General features: G+C 39.5%; 1 protein-coding gene across 1 annotated transcript in view; it reads left to right on the forward strand.

Annotated features, from left to right (window-relative positions):
* Nucleotides 1-3,232: 3,232 nt before the first annotated feature.
* The window catches only part of LOC124589663 (dynein axonemal light chain 1-like), a 155,854-nt gene continuing 136,480 nt past the window's right edge, over nucleotides 3,233-22,606 (forward strand). Inside the window, exons 1-2 of the mRNA XM_047131576.1 lie at nucleotides 3,233-3,346; nucleotides 3,432-3,580. Of these exons, the coding sequence (XP_046987532.1) occupies nucleotides 3,344-3,346; nucleotides 3,432-3,580 (152 nt within the window). The 5' untranslated portion in view covers nucleotides 3,233-3,343. The remainder of the gene's footprint in view (nucleotides 3,347-3,431; nucleotides 3,581-22,606) is intronic.

A 22,606-nucleotide genomic window follows, 5' to 3' on the forward strand; every position in this document is an offset into this window, starting at 1 on the left:
ACTCTTCAACTGCCGATGGTTGACAGAATGACGGGTGTGCATTCTACTTATGTTGACATTTGACCTCTGCCAACACCAGCATGTGGACGTCTTCAACTACAGCCAATTATCTGCACCAAGCACTGGGAGTGTCAACGTCAGTGCTGTGTTATGTAATTAATAACATTATGTTTCAGTGAATGGTACACTGTGATACATTTTTGAATAGGTCTTTAGGAGAGGAAATGAATCACCAAATAAAACATACATGGTGCCATTTAAAAAAAAGTCAAACTGCTGTTCATATCTTTGTAAAAAAACAAAGCCAGAACGAAGGCAATCATGCTGATTGATGACCCCTGATGGCTAAAGAACATTTGCTTGAAACATTTTGTAATTTGCATCTGGACAAACAGTTATTTAGGGTGGTCAAGATTTGATTTGATTTGATTTGATTTATTATTGGTCCTGTAAATCATACAATTTGTACAGCAAAGCACATCATGATATAGGACAAGCCAATTTGAAAAATTATGTTAAGATGGTATATGATGAGAGATGACAGTAGTGGTACATAAATCACATAGCAGAATACATACAGGATATATAGACAAAATATAGAAAAGGTGGTGTGTGATGAGAGATGACAGTGGTGCATACTGCACACAGCAGAATACATATAAGAGATACAAACAGACTACGAGTAACAAACAACAATTAAATAATCTTACTAAGTAGAAATATCTACAAGTGAATATACAGCTTATTACAAGTAATTAAAATATTGTGGTACATAGTTCACATAGCGGAATACATAGGCCTACATGAGATACAGATGGAATATAGATAAGATACAATAATTAAATTATCTTACTAAGTAGAAACATCTACAACTGAATAAACAGCTTATTGCAAGTTATTAAAATTTTGTTTCAAGAAATTCATGTACGGAATAGAAACAGTGATTTAGTAGCAATTCCTTTTAATTTAGTTCTCATAATTTTTGGGTTTTTTGCTTGTTTTTATGTCTGTTGGGAGGTGGTTGTATATTTTAATGCCCATACATTTAACCCCATTCGCATATAATTTTGTGTTGTGGGCTATAATTTGTAAGTGTGTTTTGTTTCTGGTGTCATGTGTGTGGCAGTCTACATTTCTGTGAAGGGCGTCCAAGTGCTGTACTGTAAAACAAGCTAGTTCCATTATATAGAGGCATGGCAGTGGCAGGATTTTTAGCTGTTGAAATAGTGGTTTACAGTGTTCAGTTCTTTTTTTACATTTCATTATTCTTACTACTTGTTTTTGTAACCTGAAAATTGTGAGAGAATGAGAGCTCTTTCCCCAGAAGATTAGGCCATAGCTCAAGACAGACTCAAACATGGCATGGTACACCAGCTTCAAGGTATCTACACTGGCTGTGTCTTTGAATGATCGTAATAGATAGCAGATTTTACTAAGCTTTTGTGACAATGCCTCAATATGTGGTTTCCAATTTAGTGTGTTACTGATGGTAAGTCCAAGAAATTTGGTGTCCTGCTTGTATGTAATGTCATCTTTGCTGATAACTATAACTGCATTGAAGGGGGTTAGATTTTGTTTAGTATGGAAGTTCATACTTACAGTTTTTTGAGTGTTTATGAGTACTCTATTTGCTTCAAACCACGATTGTAAATGTCAAGTAGTTTCATTAGCTGCATCCTCCAATGTGTCACCTCTATTGGTCATCAGGATATCTGTGTCGTCCGCATACAGAAAGTAGCTGGCATTGGATATGCGTTCTGGGAGATGATTTATGAACAATATGAAAAGAACAGGGCCAAGGACAGATCCCTGAGGGACGCCATTTGTTGTATGTAGTATATCTGATCTGCAGTGCCTGAATGTCTCTGATTTTCTTATTTCTACATATTGCTTTCTTTGACTAAGGTAGCTATGGAACCAATTGTGGACTACACCCCTAATCCCATACTTATGGAGTTTCACAAGCAGCAGCTTGTGGTCGACCATGTCAAAGGCCTTGGACTGATCAAGAAATATACCGACAGCAGGTTGTTTATGGTCAACAAAACTTGTGGGACACCCTGTATGTCAAACTCTTCAGAAAGATGTGCACTACAAAATGAATATAATTTTGAAAAACCGATTTTTTTGATATTTTTGACGGCCTATCTCAAAAGCACGAGGTTGAGGGATAGGTGGGGGAGGGGGGCGCCACTATAAAGTTATGGCACCAGTTAGGAAATATCGTAGATTCGGGGCTCGATATGTTCATTGGTGTATCGCTAGTAGAGCTAGTGATACAGCAAGAACCGGTAATAACTAAAAAGGCCATGCCTGATGGGGCAGTTTTACTGCATGAAAAGCGAAAATGTAGTGAGCAATAAATTTCTTCTTTCATCATTTTGTGCGGGGTGTCAGGACAAAAAGTTTCGTAAGTATCTGAAATAACGTGTGTAGTTTGTAACAAGTCGCTACGTGCTCTCATTCTCAAATAATGGACGAATGAGTTTTGCGTGCTACACTTCTTTTTCACCCTACTCCGTTTGGTACCGATACGTACGTGGTTCTTACTGCCACAGCGCTTCTTGTCCGGCAGTAAGTGATATACGTATCAAGTTAACTTTCACTTTATTGCCGTCTTTTTTTCTCCCCATTAATGACGGCCTTGTTCCGTACCGGTAGTTTTTGTGAGTCTGAAATTCAGGTCCCCAAACGTGTTAATGTTACTTTCTTTTTACGTGATTCTACCCACATATTAGTGGATAATTGCGTGTTATTTTTTTATTCTTTTTTCCTTTCACTTTAGGCCATCAGTGTTTTTACATGTTTATCCGTTTGTGTACACTATACTAATGTATTTGACATTTTTAATTCTGACATAAGTACGAAAACAAGTGAATACCAATCAACCAATCAATATACAGACAAAACAGGCGAAAGCTTACACAGTCGATATTTGTAATTATGAAATACCGTTGAAAGTTACATAACTATACTGGTACGGCTTTTTTTCCGCATATTGGCATGTTGGTCTACTGCAACTGATTTAGATTGCTCAATACTCGGCGCGGGAGACGAATTTATAATGTCAATAAGCCGTTGTGATGGACAATATATATAATTACAAAAGATCACAATGCTTCTATTTTAATTTCCATCGCTGTTATCAGACACTTCTAGTCGATATTTAGTTGTCATGGGTACGGCATGTGATAACAACATAAACCGCTATGCTTGTCGGAACTTCACGTGCTTAAACCGCAAAATAATATTAGTTATTTTGGAAACTGTTGTTGGTACCCGGTCCTTACCTAGCATTTTTAAGTTGGATACGCTTTCTACAACTGAGTAACGGAAAAAAGAAATGGTGCGTACGAGGAGAAGATTTTTTTAAAATTCCTAACAAGAATGTTATATACTTTATAATTATGAATTGCGTATTGTGTGTGTAGGCAAAAGCAACGACGATAAAAGATGCTCTAAAAAGATGGGAGGAAAAATATGAAATGAACCCTGCGGATGCGACAGATGTTAATTTATGTTTTCAGTGGCCTTTTATAGAAAAAATGGACAATTCATTAGCTGTCCTGGTTAACTGCAGGTAAGTCAACATTAGGTAGCCAAATTACAAGCATTGTTCACAGAGACAAACAAACACAAATGCCCCAATTGTTAACGTGAATACCCCAGCGTTACTGCCAGTGTACTGTAGTTACTTTAGAATGGGATAGGTTCAACTTGTTGCCGATTGCATTGGTTAAAAAATCATGAATATTATTTTCTATTGATATTTGTTTGTGATAAGCTTCATCGCTGTGTCAGAATATTGTTGTGTGCAAGACACTGAATATTGTAACAAGTCAAACTCTATGACTCAAACTGGTGTATATCATAGAACGCTTTTATGATTTAAAATTGAGTGCCCGACAACCAATTATACGTTTTTATTATGAAAGCTTTTAGGTATATAGATTGAGCACAGAGAAGTAAATTTATGACCGACTCTGGGTGAATTCACTTTGCGTGAGTTACAGTCTCCGTACACAGGCAAATAAAGGGTATCATTCCATGGTCAGTAGACAACTGTACAGAAATGCTGTTTGAAGCTGCAGCAGTACAGACAACATGTAATGGGGAAAAGTGTGTGATAATAGGGCTCTACAGATCACCAGACAGTCAGATAAACGGATTTCTAAAAGAGAAGTCCTGTTAGATAAGGCTAGCAGGGAATTCTCTTACATCATAGCAGCTGGTGACCTAAATATTAACACGATAAAAGACAACTGTTATACAAGGAGTTTTCAAAATCTGATTAAAACTTGTGGACTTAATTTAGCGGTAGGCAGTCCCATGAGATGGGGTTACAAATACAGAAACATTAATACATCGCGTAATTACTAATATACCACAGATCAGGCAGACAGTCACGTCATATACACAACCATTGCAGACCAGTATTTGGTATTAGTTGAATTAGCAGCATATGTACAACAGCCACAAAAAAATATTTAAATAGTTTAGACAAACGAAGCAAACAAACACAGTTAGGCTACAAAGGCTATTGGAAACCGAAGACTTTTAGCGGAGTATACTTAAAAGAAAACCTAGATAAAGTATGGGACCCATACTGCAATACATTAGGCTATTAGATAGATGTTGCATTCCCATTAGTATGAAGGGAAATAAATGAGAAGTATACTAAGAATTGGGTCACAGTAGAGGTAAAAAGGAAGAGTGGAAAGGTGAAAAATATGTATGAAAATAGTTGGCTAAGGCCAACCCAAGAAAATAGGGATGCATATAGGGAAAAGAAGAAATCATACACCAAACTGATAAAAGAAACTAAATCGACATATTATAAAAACAAGATAGCAACCTCAACAAATATCACAATGGTCTTTCACAAATGAAGAGAGGAAAGGTTTAGGTGTGGAATACACAAATAATATAACACTTGATGTAAATGGGAGAGAACTCAGTGATGCACAAGATGTCAGCAATACTTTAAACAAACATTACACGGAAGTTATGGACAAAATTAACAAAATCAAAACTATACGGTACTTCCACAATAAACACAACAAACATTCCGTATAGGACAAAATGCTTATTCATGATCCCAACTAATGAATCAGAGATTATAAGAAAAATATGTAGTCGAAAAAAAGAAAGAAAGTGTGACTATACGGTATGTCCACTAAACTAAGGTAATTAAATGCTGTTCACAATGTGTAGTAAAGCCACTAGCCTGCCTGAGAAACTAATTTATAGCAAAAGGAATATTTGCAATATGCCTAAAAAAAGAGTAAAGTAATTCATATATATGAAGGAGGCTGCAAGACAGGCCCAAGAAATTACAGACGTATAAGTATTAAATCTGTACTCTCTAAGATAGTAGAAGTCATAATCAAAGACAAAATACTACATTTTATACAAACATCCGGTATTCTCAATGATGAACAACATGGGTTCAGAAGGGCAAATTTACCAAAACATCAATAACTGAAATCCATAATACTTGCAACTAAATCGTTTCGGAATATAGAAAGCAGCGTGTAGAAATGAATCAAAGGTGAAAAATAATGTTACACGTGTATTTTGAAATTGTGAAATATGGGGTTCCTCAAGGATCTGTCCTTGATCCACTGTTTCTCATTCTGTTTGTCAATGATTTGACCAAAACAATATCTAATAGTGTAGTCATGTTCGCAGATGATACTTAACTTGTTGTCACCAGTTCTATAACAGATGACCTGCAAGAGAAGGCTTCAATAAATGTGAAAAGTGGAAACAATTATTTCAGGGAAAACAATCACTTTATAAACAGAAACAAAACAACATACTGGGTGATTCATAAAGATCTGCAAATATTTTAATATGTTATTCTACAAGTAAAGCTAAAGAAAAAAGTTCATATAAACATAGGCCCGCAAATGTTTAGTTATGGCTAATAAAAGATTCTGCCTGAAATTTAGCATTTTCGCTACTATGAAGCCATCACAGAACTGTATGAGGTTAAAGTGAAGCATGATTTCCATTCGTTTTGTGTTACTGATCTGGTGAATCTAATAAAACATGTCACAGACATGTATCTGCAATAGTTTTCCAGAACATCGAGAGATGCAAAGAAGTAATTTTGTAAAATTTTTAATCCATTAAGTACTTGGCCCAATTTGTTTTTTAAATTCCAGACAATTGCACAAAGTTTTCATCATAAGTTGTAGATAATATAATTTTGGAAAAATGATGGTAATAATGTTAACTGAAACTGTATGAATGTGTCAGATAATCTGCTTTTATTAGTACCATAGCACATGTGAATTCATGTTAAACTGGAAAAATCAAAGCTCAGTGTTAAGGAATTTGTACAGTGTACATACACTTTCACAGTATATTAACAATAAATGTTCAAAAGTGTCTCCACTGAGTTCAATGCATTTAGCTGCACATGTATGAGCAGATTTTGTTGCTCGTTTCAGTTTCACAGGGTTCTTCTTAGTTTAATATGTTGCATTCGTAGTGCGAGCAAGTAATGCCTCACGTGTATTAACTTTGTTCTGATAAACTATGTCTTTCATCCATCCCCATACACAAAAATCCAATGGTGGAAATGTGGAGGTGTGGTATCATATTGAATATACATATGCGATCGCATAGTAAGTGTAACGTCTTCGAACAAGTGGGGCATTTCTTCTTGAAGGATTTGCAAGCTCTCTTGCCAGTTAGATGTCCTGAGAAAATGAGTGGTCCAATATAGTGTGTGTTGATTACACCACACCACACATTTATGCTAAATTGTTGCTGGAAATTGTGTTGCACTGTTGCACATGTGGGTTTGCTATAGATCATACATGCTCATTATGTAAATTTTTTATACCATCTTGAGTAAACTGTGCCTTATCAGTAAATAAAATGTATTTGTGTAACTGTCAATTAGTATTTAACCAGTTGCACAACTCCAAGCGAAGGGCAGGATCTCCTGGATGTAAATGATGCCCTTTTTGTTTCTGGTAGGGATACAGATTATTGTACTTCAGTATATATGAAACAATTATCTACTTAATAGCTAATTGCTAAACGGAGAATATTATTAACATAATACAATAAGAAAAAAATGATTATCATATAGAAGGTAGTAGGCTAAAATTAGCAGACAAAGAACCTGTAAATGCTGCATGTATACTGTATGACAGTTTACCGCAGTATATATAGATAGAAAGTATGTGTCGTTTCAAAAGAAAATTAAAAAGATATCTGATCAATGTTTTCACTTACAATGTTAAAGAATGTCTTGAAATAATAAAAAAATTGTGTATCAGTACACATTGCAAGGGGAAACTGCAACAAATGTAAAACTATGTATTGAATCACTTAAAATGTGTAATTATTAACTGTATAGATAAAGAATCTACTTACTAAGCTGCAGCAGAACACACATGTAAAAGACTGTTGTTGATTTGCAAGCTTTCAAAGCTAGTGGCTCCTTCTTCAGGCAGAAGGGTTGAAGGGGAAGGAAGAAAGGTGAAAGAAGAGGACTGGAGGGTCATTCCATGTCAAATCAACCAATTGTACTACATGATTTGAACCATGACCTCTCAGATTTGGATGAATACAGTTCTATCCATGCAAATATCAACAAGTTAATCTTTTTCCCAAGTGAAATTGCTTACATGCCAATTTCTAATATAAGGAACTTGTTGTAAATGATTACAAATAATACTGGAAAACCACGAAAAAGATAATCTCTGCCATTTACAGCTAAGGATGAAGGTGAGTGGCTTTATTCAAAATTTTAACTTGTAGCACGTATATTACCAATTAAAATGTGTTCACTTCCTTCTGACGCATAGTTAAAAGAATCATGAACATCAAATTAAAACAATACTATATCATTTAATGTATTAACAAACAATAAGAGGGTAATGTTGCACAAAAAGGCTAACATAATAATTTAAGTTTGTTAGAATTACATAGGCCTACCTTAGTATTCATAGCCTAGAAACAGTCTGCTCTTCACCTCACTAGTGTATATTGCAGTAGTAAAATATTATTTTATACAAGAACCTATTGAGATCCCATCTTGAAATTTTGCATGCATGTAGTCAGTTAGACTGGACAACACACACAATGTTTATAAAAAAAAAAAAAAAAAAAAGAAAAAAATCCAAGGGTATGTATTTTGGAAATTTCAAAAAATGTTTTTTTGGTATAGTTTAAAATTTTCAGATTTAGGTATCATAGTTATGTTACATATCGAATTGAAGGGAATTTATAGAGGAAAACAATGGTGCAAGTTTGAGCTCTCTAGGTTGTACAGTTTTTGAGCTACAGCATTTTAAAACAATCATCGATTGATCAAAAACGAGAGTTTATTTTGATTTTTAAACCCTTGAAACTCAAAAACCAAAGGTCAGAAAAATTTGAAATTTCAAATTTAAACTAGTGTTAGTGGGTACATGGCCTGAAAAAAAAATTTCATCCAAATCTGAGATATCAAGGTTCAGACTGTTAGTTGATTTGAGATGGAATGACGCTGGAGAGGTCTAGGAAAAGTTGTAGATTTTGGGCCCCTGACCCGCAGTTCTGGGTGACTTTCCCAAAATCTACCCCTTTTTGATAGATATCACTGTATTTTCACTTTGTATATGTAAGCTTAATGTAAACATAATGTGTCCAGTATCGTTGCAAGGAATGATCCACAGACAGGTAAAGAATAAGAACAAGAACCCATTCTTAGCAGCGTGCCTATGGCTAGTAATGCTGTACCAGTATTAAAATTGGGTGTGAGTTTGTTACTGAGGTGGTGAACTTCTTTCCTAGCCAGAGATTATGCGAAAAAGTTCCTGACAGTAGTTCAGAAGGATAAGAGCACATGTTATTAACTTTAGAATTGTACACAGAGGACTGCCGGAATGTAATGGTATCAGTGTTTGTTTACACATAGCTACCCATTTTTTACTGTAGACATTTTATTGATGGGAGAAGAATGTTCCTACATAGAGTGACACACAGATTGTCTGATATGAAGACTTTCTGAGATAACATAAGTTCTGCTACCAATTGTGAGAACCTACATGCAGGTACAAATATTAAAACTATAGGAAAGCATCAAGTGAAGAATTTTGCTCAACGGAAATTTGTAGACACAGGTAAGAACTCACAAGGATATGGTAAACCTGCAGAAATGGCTGTTCATTCTGACAGCCATGGAGACAATCTTATGAAATATTTCAAAGTGAAAGCGTGTGGATATGTTAAACTAGATGAACCCATGCATTAAGTTACCAAAAACATCGAGCAGGACAGTTCAGATAACAGAAATGGAAGTATTGTGTTAATTGGGGGTGCAAATGATATTTATAGAAATGAACTGGCAACTGCAATCCATAATCTAAGGCAATTTCTTCATTGTGCAAGCAAGGACATGAGAATTGTAGTAGGAATACCACACACACTATGTCACGCCTACTTCCTGTGTAAATTCTGAAATTAAAAAGACAGACAGACAGTTTCACAAGATCCGTGAAATGTACACAAATGCCCATTTCCTTGGTGTGGACTTTCTGCAAAGGTGCAGTTATATGAAACATGGAATGCTTCTGAACAGAAGTGGCAAAGAATTACTCAGCAAAAAAATCACTCATAAGTTAGAAAAATTCAGATGCCAAGAAAAAAGTCTATACAAACCTGTCATCCCCGTGAGGTATATAGGAACTGCCATCAACACCAGTGAACAACCATAATACAAAAAGCAGTGATAAAGAAAACACAATCCCGGATGAAGTGACCACAGAAACAAAAACAGCAGAAGCAGTAGTTCTAAATAAAATGGTGAAGCCTACAAAAACTACAATAATGGAAGAACCATCTGCCTCGCTCTCAACAGTAACAGCTGAGCTGCCTTCAATACCAGGAACATGAGAGCAGACACCAACAGTAACTACAAAAGCTACAGTTTCAACAGAATCTACAGCAATACGAGCAAGAGGAGAGAAGACCTTCAGAACAGAAGAAACAGGGTCAAATACTATGCACAGGGGAAAATAGTGCCATGTACAGTTGAATTATTTTTTAGTTGGAGGTAGACAAAATTAATAATTTAGATGCTGGTGTAAAGGTGCGATCTGCGTGTTTTGGAAGGCTACAGAAGCAAATGTCAGGTAAAGTAGTTGACAGAAAAGTAACTGATAACGATTCTGAAGTTAAACTACTTCCCCAAATGTGCAATATGCTTCCAATAAATTGGAGGAAATTGATGTTATTATTAGCAACTGATATATCAAATGTTTTTATTGTGTCAGAGCATGTAGTAAAGGAAAATGAAAAAATGGTGTATAATCTGAAGGGATATAAAAATGACCCATTACTGTAGAAGAATGCAAAAATGTGGATATAGCTTTATATGTTCATAGGAATGTAATTGGCTTCACTATGTATCACATACCTAACTGTGCACAACTATTGATTGAAGCAGCTGCTGCCATTCAGATACAGCTCCCAGGGCTTCAGGGAAAAAATGTTTTTGCTGGGTATATTTCGCTCACCAAGCTGGAGAGTGGATAGCTTCAAATACTACTAGGCAGAATTATCAAAGAATTCACTTTTGTAATGAATGTTGGTGATTTTAATATTAAAACAATGATATAAAATGTTTGTGCCAAAGCTTCCTTTATATCTTAAGCTCATTCAACCTACAGACACACATTAAAAGTACAAGATGTACAGCTATAGTAGACACAATTGTAGATCATGTTCGCACTAACATACCTGAGCACAGGTAGAATGTACAAATAGTAAACAACGTAATTGCTGACCACTATGGCCAATCAATTGAAGAGCAAAGAAGATACAGTGATAGAACTAAGATAGACCAAACCAGGCTACCTAAAGACTTGGGAAGCTTTGCTAGAAAAAAAAGGAAGAAAACTGGGAAGGGATTTGTGGTGAAAAAATGTACAAAAGAGTTGGGAAATTTTTGGCGAAACTGTGAATTATTTTTTAAATGTTAACTTTCTGTAAGTATCTAGGAAAGTACAAAAAAGGGTAAGTAAAAACTGGATCACAGCAAAAACTATTCAGAACAGAGAAGGATTAAAAGGAGTATATAAAAATTATCAGGAGGGTAGATGTTTAGCAAAGGGCAAGTTCTACAGAGACATGAAGAAAGCCTACAGCAAGATGCCAGATACTATAAACACAAAATTGAAACTTCTTCACGTCTCCAAAACTGTATGAGAACACACAAACACAAGCAGGAGAGAGACAGAAGTGCCAGGTCACGTAAATACCACATTTACAAAGAAAGGAAGATGACTAAATGATCTGTATGAAGTATCTGGTATTTTCATTCAGTAGTACATAGACGTAATGGATGGGTTGGTCAGAAACCAAAACATCCAAATAGTAAATAACGTAAAGAGCTCCAAGATTGTAACAGACTATATATTCATATCACCTAAAGATGAGTCAGAAATCATAAATATAATTAATCATATTTGTAAATACATAAGTAAGGCTCCCACATTCCTCATAAATCAATTACTACAGGAAAACAATCAATTATTGATAAAATTATTTAATTGGATAGATAAAAAAATTACTCACCAAGCGGCAGCAGAACACACACATAAAGACTGTTGTGGCTGGCAAGCTTTCGTAGCCAGTGGCTCCTTCTTCAGGCAGAAGGGTTGAAGAGAAAAGAAGAAGGATGAAGGAAAAGGACTGGAGAGGTCTAGGAAAAGGGACAGATTTTGGGAAAGTCACCCAGAACGGTGGGTCAGGGGGGACTTGCCGTACGGGATGAGAAGGAAAGATTGATTGTTGGGGACTGCATCGGAGCAGGAAGAGGCATGTGATGCTGACCCTGTGCGTTGGTACCACGGGCGCATTGGCAGTGATGCAACAAACTGCTGGCTACCATGATCATGTCGCCCAAACACGGTTGGTTGCTGATGGTAGGCGAACCTGCTTGCTCTGCCATTTCACAGTGCCTGTTCATATTAGATCACTATTACTCCACTTTACCTATATTATTGCTCAGCAACAGTGGTTCGATTATGGCCATCTTCCCACGCTGGCTTCCACACTCGTTCGGTCACAATCCACACTCCCCCTCGCTGTTCACTGCCGCAAATGGTTCCATCATCTCCACCTGTGGCCCCCGCACCTGTCGTGTTGACCTTGGACTCAGTGAGGAGTTTCTCTGTAATTTCACTGTGGCTGACGTCACCGACCTCATCCTCAGCATTAATTTTCTTTCCCACTTCAATCTCCTACGCAACCTCGCGAGGCGTCGCCTGGTTGACGGCGCGTCTCATTGTTCTGCAACCTGCACTACCTGCCTCACCTCACACTTCAGTGTTAAGCAGCTGTCCTACTTCAGTCCTTTTGCCAATCTCCCCTCCAAATTTTCACTCTTCAACCCCCTGCTTCTGGCGCACCCCTAGAAGTGCACCGTGACCTAGTGCACTATATCGTGACCACACAGGGCCACTGGTACAGTGCCATGTCCACCCTCTCCTACCAGCCAAAAGCAAGTTTGGCGCCCTTGTGGTGATTACCAGAACCTGAATAAACAAACTATTCATCACCATTACATCGTTCCCCTTTTGTGCAGTTACAGTAACGAAATTTAGGGCTCTGCCATATTCAGTTAGGTAGACTGCGCAAAAGCTTTTACACAGATTCTGGTTGCATCGGAGGACATCAAGAAGACGGCCATTATTATGCCCTTTTGTCTCTTCGAAAGCCCCTTCGTGCCTTTCAGCCTCAGTAATGATGTACAACCAAAGAAAATTTATGAATACAAAAGGAATCTCTCTCTGTTATCAACATTGCCAATCTGAGAGAGAGCCTTGGTCATGAATCTTGGCATCTAGTATTCCAAGCCAAAGGAATGAATTATAAATGAGATGACTTTCTAGATACATTATCTTATCATCTAAATAATACTATTCCCATCAGAAAGATAAATATTAATAAGAATAAGGCAAGACAGTCAAGGCCTGTGGAATTTGATAATACTACCAAAGAACTGAAAGAAAAGATGGAAGAAATGTATATGATACAAAGAGAGACCAAAAACAATGAGCACAGGGATAAATACAAACAATACAAGTACCAGTTTCGCAAGCAAGTCAAAAGATTGAAGGCTGAAAAGATTAACTCGAAAATACAAAATTCAGATTGTATCTCCAAGACCTGCTGGTCAATAGTAAATGAAATTAGAGACAGTAAAACAAAACTAAAAGGTAATATCAACATACAGATATCTAATAACAATATTGATCTCACCAATCCTCAAGAGATCACTAACATTTTTAATGACTATTTCATAGATATCATAGAATCTGACTTTTGTACCACAGATAAAGTACCTGTTGGAAGTCTTGCTGAGGATAATTCTGAAGCTAATCAACTCCATGAACTTGAAATCAAGGACATTTTGCTGCTCATCAGAACAAAAAATCCGCTGGATGGGATGAAATTTCTCCATTTTTACTTAAACAGTGTGAAAACAATATAGCGTATCTCTTGGTGCATCTAATAAATAGTGTCTTAAAAGAAGGAGTGTTCCCTGACATACTAAAATTAGCCATTGTTAAACCTCTCTACAAAAAAGGTGATAAACAACTAGTAGAAAGTTACAGACCACTTGCCTTAACTTCCGTTTTTAGCAGGTTAATTGAAGAAATAATTCTGAAATATACGATAGAGCATTATAATAAGCACAACATCCTGGGAGATTTTCAGCATAGTTTCAGAAGTGGTCGTAGCACCATGACTGCAACATTTCAATTTATGCTGAAAGCTCTTGACAAAATTGATGAAGGCATGCAAGTAGCTGGAGTTTTCCTAGACCTATCAAAGGCTTTTGATAGGGTTGATCATAAGGTACTTCTGTCAAAACTGGCCAGAGATGGTATAAGTGGAAAATTATTGCACCTCATCACATCATATCTAAAAAAACAGAAGACAGTGTACCTCTATCTCACACAATAGTGGAGAAACATTAAAAAATTATACGTCAAGGGTCAGGAGTATTAAATTTGGTGTGCCTCAGGGATCGATAATTGGTCCCTTCCTCTTTATATGTTATGTCAATGACTTCCCAAAGATATTAAAAAATGATACCTTCATTACAATGTATGCAGATGACACTTCAGGCCTTTGTTGGGGAAATGATATTCTTAATCTCGGCATAGAGGTAAAAAAATTTATACGTATTGCAAAGGAAAAGTTTGAAAATGACAATGTAAAAGTCAACTTACAAAAAACAAATAGAATCCCCTTCAATGCTGGTGATTTGCAAACTTGTATTGATTCTCAAGATAGCAATATCATAGGGAAAATCTGCAGTGAGTGTAAATTCCTAGGTATATGCATAGATAGCAAACTACCATGGACACAACAAATTGACAACTTATGTGCAAGGCAATCATCTAGTCTGTATGTTCTAAGAAGAATAGCTCCATATGTCAATACCCAAACAATGAGGATGATGTATTTTGGTTTAATACATCCATTTCTAGCATATGGTCATGCACTGTGGGGTGGGGATTCCAAAAATCATGTAGACCGAGTATTTAAACTTCAGAAAAGAGCTTTGAGAATATTAGGCAAAAAGATGCTCAAACATAATGTAAGGAATTGTTTATAGAATTTAAAATTCTGACTATCTATTCAATGTATATGTTTGAAACAATAGTACTAACTGTATAAGATAAGAAATATACCTGTCGTAATGCAGAAATTCATGTTCACAATACTAGACAAGTACAAAATTACCATATGATACACAGAAGACTGAAAAAAAACTGCAAGTAGTCCATATATTAATGGAGCAAAATACTTCAATGCACTGCCAAATGAACTGAAGGTAATAACTGGAGAGACATTCAAAAAACATCTAAAATCGTGGCTCATTGAGGAGTGCTTCCATAGCTTACTGTAGACACTAAAATCTAAAGTATTATTATGCAAATAATTTGGACTACATTCTTAATAGGAACTTATAAAGTAAAATTAGATTGTATGCTGTTGTATTGTACTACCAACTGCTATGCATGTAATTACATGTTTCACGCAAATAAATTACAAAATTACAAACATTTCAGCATTTTCTGGACGACGTCCTCTGCAGCACACTGGGCTCTTTTAACTATCTGGACGACATTCCTATTTACTACCAGAAATTGGCTGAACTGCATGGATACCTCAGCGCAGTTTTTATCAGCCTGGATGAGCGGAGGTCAACCTCATTGTGGACAAATGTTTGTTGGGGTAGCTGAGACTGGGTTCCTGGAACACATATCCGCATTTGTCTTGCATCCCGTATCTGAGAAAGTCCATGCAGTTGCCAAGCCCGCAGCATACAAGGAACTACGCAGGTGTTTGGGGATGGCAACTTTTTGAGAGTTATGTTGTCAAGATGGGGCAGGATAAGGTTATGATTGTGGACAGGGCCGTAATTAGTTGCTCTCAGTTGCACAACAAAAATGTAAACTTTATTCAAAGAAATTAAATTTTAAGACAATTTCTTAAAACAGCACAATTGACGGTATGATGGCTGAAGGCCTTATCACAGAAAAAAAATTCCACAATTTTAGGGCCGAAGGCCACCAACAACCACCTCAAACGACAAACAGCTGAAGGCCAGAATTAAAAGTCAGAAGAACAATTCCAAATAGCACATATTAAGATAAATACTTTGTTTTAAAACAAACTCTAACACGGCTGAAGGGCTTATTATAAAAGAAGTGAAATTATTACTTCGCTAAAGGCCAAAACAACAATAAATAGAAAATTACAAATATCCTTGAAACAAACATGATGATCTAAGGAATCAGGACAAGCGGTTCTCATCAAGTGTTCCAAGAGTCGGCCTGGGAAGATAACTCAAACATAAGATATGGTGAGACAGGCAGCCAAGAGTTGTCCTCATGTAACAGGATGGAAACTCAAACTAGGTGCAGCTTAAGTGCCGACCGACCGACTAACCAATCCGCCTAACATCCGATCACCAGAACAATGATGGAATATTTTTAGGCAAGGGTGAAGAGACAGACAGCACTACATCTTCAGAAAACACCCAAGGCTGAAGGAACACTAGAACCCAGGTAGATCTCCCAAAAAATATCCACAGTAGAATACAAGAGGCTGTCGAACTACACGCCATGTCAGACAGCATCAACATGACAAGGAAAGATACACTGCCAGAAAAGTATCCTAACCTCCAGGGCAGGTAACTGGGGAGTTAGCGGCCACAAGGCAGAAAATACCACTGGTTGCGCTTCACTAATAAGAATAATACTAAATTCAGTGGTGAATAACAAATAGAGAAAGATGGCTGCAATATTTCACTGCCTCAAAACACTTCACTCGTTGCCGCCAGGCTCGGCTCAGAGGCCCTAGGAGCAACAACCCGCCAATCAAAGGTGAGATCTAAAAATTGTTGAGGTTGCATTAGCAGTGAACTCTTCACTAAACTTAAACATCCAGGGTTCGGTGCGCAACGAAGTCGTCACTCTCACAGCTACCCCTCCTCGATCCTGTGGTGGCTGTACCCTGCCAGCGGCCCTGGCTTGCCCTCACGCTGCACGGACCTGCTCGCTGCTGTGCCCCAACCGAACTGATGTCTGTTTGCATCTGTCTCCAAATCTAGTACGCAGACAGCATAAAATAACTGCACATTGAAAACCACAAAATACACACAGATCTGGGAAAACAATTCCACCAACAACTCAAAAATACTAAAACCAGACACAGTGAAACAACATGGATGAATTACAAGTTGGCACAAACACAGAGAAGCCAGAAGCGATTGGAAGACCAAATGCATGTTGTCCGCTGTGATGACCGATCGAATGACCAACCAACGGTTGTCCCCACTCAAGTCAGGCACGGGAAAGATCCCAGTATAAATCGTCAACTGACATCTTATTGCCATGAGGTCACTTCGATGGGTGGACACACACACACACACACACACACACACACACACACACACACACACATACAAGTGAAAGTTGCACTACTCGAATATCACGGTCCATTCAACTACAATGCACTGAACCTGATGCGTGACGTGATCGTGCACTCTCGTGACCACATCCTACCATCGGACAGTGCATGTGTGTCACCAGCTGTCAGGCGAGTACTGGCTGTCTGGCCCTCATTGCTGCTCCGTCCAACTCAACTCCCCTTGCTCGACACACGACATCCTGGAAATACGAGAGGCCGCTCCAAAGATGGTTCCACAGTATGTGCTATCGATGAGCGCTGGTGCTGCCACTCATGGACAGAAAAGGTGAGAAAACACGGTGGCGCCAGTAAGCACACTAATAAAACGAGATGCTACCGTCGCTATTACAAGATGCCAAGCTATGAACGGCATCAACGCGAGCCGCACACGGCTCAATTTTTTTCGCTGTTTTCTAAAAGATGTGGCTGTCATTCAGGAACCACTCACTGCTCATTGCAAGGCAAGCAAGCAAAAGGGAATGGAGCCATACCATAGAACCCTATAATGACAGCCAGTTTCGAGCGCACCAAATGCGACCTTGCCGAGATGACCCTCGTGGCGCACCCTCACAGTTCCGCCCCCCTCGCTACTGTCACTGATGCGAGTCAGTCCGAGACTGTTGTGGTCCTCCAGCAGCATATTGTGGACACTTGGCTGCTGCTGGCTTTCTTTTCCGCCAAACTGTCAGAACCACAACCAAATGGGTGCAATTGGCAGCTGCTTGCATCGTACGAGGCAGTGAAGCATTTCCGCTCCTCCATTGAAGGGCATCATTTCACTATTTTTATGGATCAGTGGCCACTCATGAAGGTTTTTTGTCAGAAAGACAGCGATCAAATTTTGCTACAGCCAGCAGGATTACGTAGTACAATTTACCAATGATGTACGCCACATAGCTGGCGTCAACAAGGTCGTTGCTGATTCCGTCAGCTGCTCCTGTACCCTCAGCTCTTCAATAGATTATAAGACTCTTACAAAGGCCCAGACCACTGACCCCACACTAACCCCCTTACATAAAGATCAAAATGTGGACCTTGTCCTCCAACTTCATCCATATGTTGAAATCTGCTCTTACCTACTGCAATGGCAAATGGTCCTCTTCTTTGCTGCTGGTCTTGTTATGCTTGCAGGCTGCCCACAAGGCCACTTGGAGGCATCCCCCACTGATTCGGTATACGGACATCCTCGGGTCCTGCCACGTGACTCCCCTTTCGCCAGAGGTTCAAGACCTCCCTCGGGCACGGGTGTGAGTGTTGTTCTCAGCATTAAGTTAGTTTAAGTAGTGTGCGAGTCTAGGGACCAATGACCTCAGCAGTTTGGTCCCTTAGGAATTCACACACATTTGAACATTTGCCAGGTGACTTTATTGAGCCACAGGCTTTACCCGGTACATTATGTATCCCAGTGTACATTCAGCAGCTGCAAGACTACATGGCCAGGCTGTGGCCAATGCCTCCAGAACTCCACGGTGAGCACAAAAGTTCTGTGCACTGCCACCTCACATCTTGCACTCACATAATGCTAAGCATCGATGCCTGTCAGCCCCCACTCTGCCCACAGTACTCAGGTCCACACCTTGTTCTGCAGCGAAGTGACATAACATTCACCGTGCACCTCCACGTGCCCCGTGTATGGTGTCCATTGACAGGGTAAAGCCAGTTTACATGTTCAGCACTGACGATGCAGATGCACCACCGGCAGCTGAGGTATCCCTACGAACCGCCGATGCCACGGACACTGCTGCTGACACCAGTTCCCACCCTGACACCACCAGCACCTAGAACCCAGATGCGGCCACATCGCCCCCATTTGCTAACCCTTCTACTGCAATTCCTGAGTGTGCAGAACCTGACCCTGAAGGCACTACACGTGACTTCGGGACTTTGGGATCGGTGCTTCACCACTGCTGACCGATGAAGCCACAAGCGCTACTCCTCCGGCAGACCGCACCAAATCAGAATGTGACCTCCAGTGCCCACAAGTGACACCCACCCCTGCCACCACGCCCACACCGTGGCATCTAGCAGATGACAGATACAGCAGGACCACTGACTGATGCCTGCACACTCTGCTGTGTGTTAAACCACATGTGCCCTACTTGCCCTATTTCCCCACTGCTGCGTTGCATCCAGCGAGACTGCACCGCAGTGGAGCTCCTCGTGCTACCTCGTTTGCCTCCCGCATCTGTCGCTGCACCACGCGACACCTTCCTCCCTGAGCTGCAGGTCCAGCTGTGCGTCTCACACGCTGGCCAGCTGGCCACGACCCACCGTCACACACCGCACGCAGCACGGACCGTCTCCCGACACTACCCACCCACTGCAGACATATGCCAGCACCACACCGACCCAGGCATAAACGCGGTGGCTGCCGAGGTCACTGAGTAGCTGTGTCCACCCCAGCTCCCCGGCCACCAAATTCAGTGAATGTGCAGTGTTTTTAATGAGAACCCTAGTGCTGTATGAAGACTTGTGATTGCTGCGACCCGATGGAGTCCCAACGGCAGTGCGTGTATTTATCTCGGTGAGTGAGCCTTGCATCATAATTAGCAAATAGCTTGCAGGCACCTCGTTTACTGAACAGCACCAGTGGTGTACCCACTGGTAGGACTCGAGTATGCAGCTACCTATCTTAATGTAAAAACCTTGTCGTCGTAGGCCCATTTTCAGTTACCGAGACAATAAAGTCTGTGTCAAAAAGGATATGAACAGCTGTAAACGGATGGTCAGACAGTTTATAAGTAGTTTTTGATTGTGTATTGTCTGTGCTTAATTAATCGTGTGGTTTAATTTCTACCGTCATGTATGTTACTAAGACAAGGGCTCCATTCCATTGCATTCCCAACCATTTCTCCTTTAAATTATGTAGTAATGTGTGCCGTGCAGTAAGCACTAGGGGGCACAGCATGTGTACCCACAAAATCATTTATCAACAATAGGCAACAATGCGTAGAGATAAAATATAGAAAGGACAACAGATTGGAAAATGTGTTCTCAGCATTCAAAGAGATCAAACATGGTGTACCGCTTGGTTCTGCATGGGGACCCTTTCTATTCTATATGTAACCGACATGCCAGAAGCTGTAAATGAAACAGTGATCGTGTATGCTGATGTCGCATATCTACTAATCACAAGTAAATTTGCAAAGGACCGTGAAACCAGAATATGTTTAGAGATGGATGGAGCGCCCAGATAATTTTTTGGCGGGGTGGAGGGAGGGATGCAACCTTTTCATAAATGTAGGTAAAACAACTTACATGAGAACATAAGCAAATAGGTCAAAGCAGAAGATCTTGACATCAATCTTGGGTACTCCAGCATTTCTAAAGTTTATTGCAGCAAGTTACTGAGATTGATGGACAGTCTCATGACATGGGATACTCATACAGACAAAATATGGTCAAAAATTATCACAAACATTTTTCTCATGAGTAAAATGTAACAAACTGTTGATCATTACGCTCTGCTAAAAATATATTGTGGTCTAATTTATCCACATATCTGTTATTGTATACATGTGTCAGGTAATGCAGTTAATATATACATAAATAGAGTACTTAAACCTCAAAAGAAAGTGATTAGGAACATTGGAAACCTGTCACCAAGCCTGTCCTGCAGAAATAAATTCAAAGAATTGCAAATACTGACAGTGCGTGTTCTGTCCATGTACGAAACAATTATGTACCTAAGATAAACTGTACAGCTTAGGTGAACAAAAATATACTTAACTACAGTTCTAGGTGTAAAGATAATTAACACATGTATTCAAACAGACTTTAGTGACAAATAACCTAAAATAGTTAGATGTATATTATATAACAAATTCCAAGCAGTATCAAGACCTTAAAAACACTGTCTGCTTTCAAACAAAAACTAAAAGGTCATCTGGTCCCAGCTTGTTGGTACAAAGTAAAGGAGTTCTTAGATGCAAATGTAACAGTGTAAAGGAGTTTCTTAGATTGCAAGTATAAAAAATTCTTAAATAAGAAATTCTTCTGTGAACTCCATGGAAATAATATAAAGAGATTGTTCAGTCACTGTATGTAAGCACAATTGTAAATTTGGAGTTGATACGAATTCCTGTAAACATGGTTTGGTAATTTAGTTTGGAATACTGAAAAAAGGGATACAACTCGTCAGCTTTCAAAAATGGGGAATACTGAAGAATGGGACTTGAAAAATGATGTCACAAGTTACCACATATGATGGACATATACAATGTATGTCCAAATTTCAAATGTAACATTACATGTATCACTTTTTTTGCAGTAGAAAGTCCTAGTATTCTATTCTTCAGTTGATCTGTACAGGTCAACTAAAGGCTAGTATACTACTGCTGGTGAGGGGGGGGGGGGGGCAGGTGTCGGGATATCATTGGTAGCAGGCTTATGTCTGTGCTGGACCGCTCTCCGCTTCCTGCGGCTGGCCAATCACGCACCCGCGGAATCGCCCGATGCACGTGGATAGGCCAGTGGTGTGGGGAACGCGTGTGCGGGGATCAAGTCCCGGCGTCCGTCTCTGTCTGCTCCGTCCACGGCCCTTGGTGGAACAGTACGTTCTTCTCTGATTTTCCTGATTGCAGGCTCCCAGGTCGTGCTGAGATGGTAGCCACTGTCGTGGTTGATTAGGTGGTCATGTAACCGTATTTCTATGGACTCTTTGATTACTGAGTACCAAAATCCGTTTGTACTGCATATTTTCTTTGTGTCCTAGAAATCGAAGGTGTACTTCTCATCAATACTATGTTCTACCACAGCATATTTGTTGGTCTGACCCAAGTGTACATGCCTAATGTGTTCACTGCGACGCTGCGAGATGCAACACTGCGTCTGTCCTATATATTGCATGCCACATTCGCATCCAATCTTGTACACACCTGGTGCCATCAGACCTAGTGGATCCTCGGTTGAACCAAGAAGGTCTTTGATTTTTCCTACTGGGCGGAAAACGATCTTCACTTTATGCTTCTTGAGAATTCTCACGATATTGGATGTCGGAGGACCCGCATATGGCAAGGACGCACAGCCCATTGCTTCGTCATCAACCAGTCTCTCTTCTCTCTTCTTGAGGTCGGTCTTCAGAGCTCTCCTTATTTTTGTCTCACTGTATCCATTTTTCTTGAAGGTGTCCTTTAGATGTTGCAATTCTCCTGGCAAACTTACCTTATCGCAGATGGACCTGGCCCTGTGCACTAAGGTGTTGAGTACAGCATTGCATTGCGCAGGGTGGTGGCAGCTATTGGCGTTAAGTTAGAGGTCCGTGCGTGTTTTCTTTCTATACACTGCATGTCCCAGCATTCATATATGAAGTCTTCACAGGTTGTCAGCTGAGTAGCATTGTCGTCTCTTAGCAACGTTTCGATGGAATCCTACAAGATGACGATGCTACTCGGCTGACAACCCGTGAAGACTTCATATACGAAATTCACCGAGGAAGCCTGCACTCGCATATGACATACCTCTACGGGGAGGATATACATCGCAGTTACAAGACGTTGCAGAAGCTATGGAGCAAGAAGGGGAAGCTGCTCAGCAGGTTGGCCTTCTTACTCCGATGTCGGGATAAAGAAGTGATGCCTAAGTTCACCAACTTGCAGCATCCTGT

The sequence above is a fragment of the Schistocerca americana genome, unplaced genomic scaffold (assembly GCF_021461395.2).
Source record: "Schistocerca americana isolate TAMUIC-IGC-003095 unplaced genomic scaffold, iqSchAmer2.1 HiC_scaffold_72, whole genome shotgun sequence".
NCBI classification, from domain to species: Eukaryota; Metazoa; Arthropoda; class Insecta; order Orthoptera; family Acrididae; genus Schistocerca; species Schistocerca americana.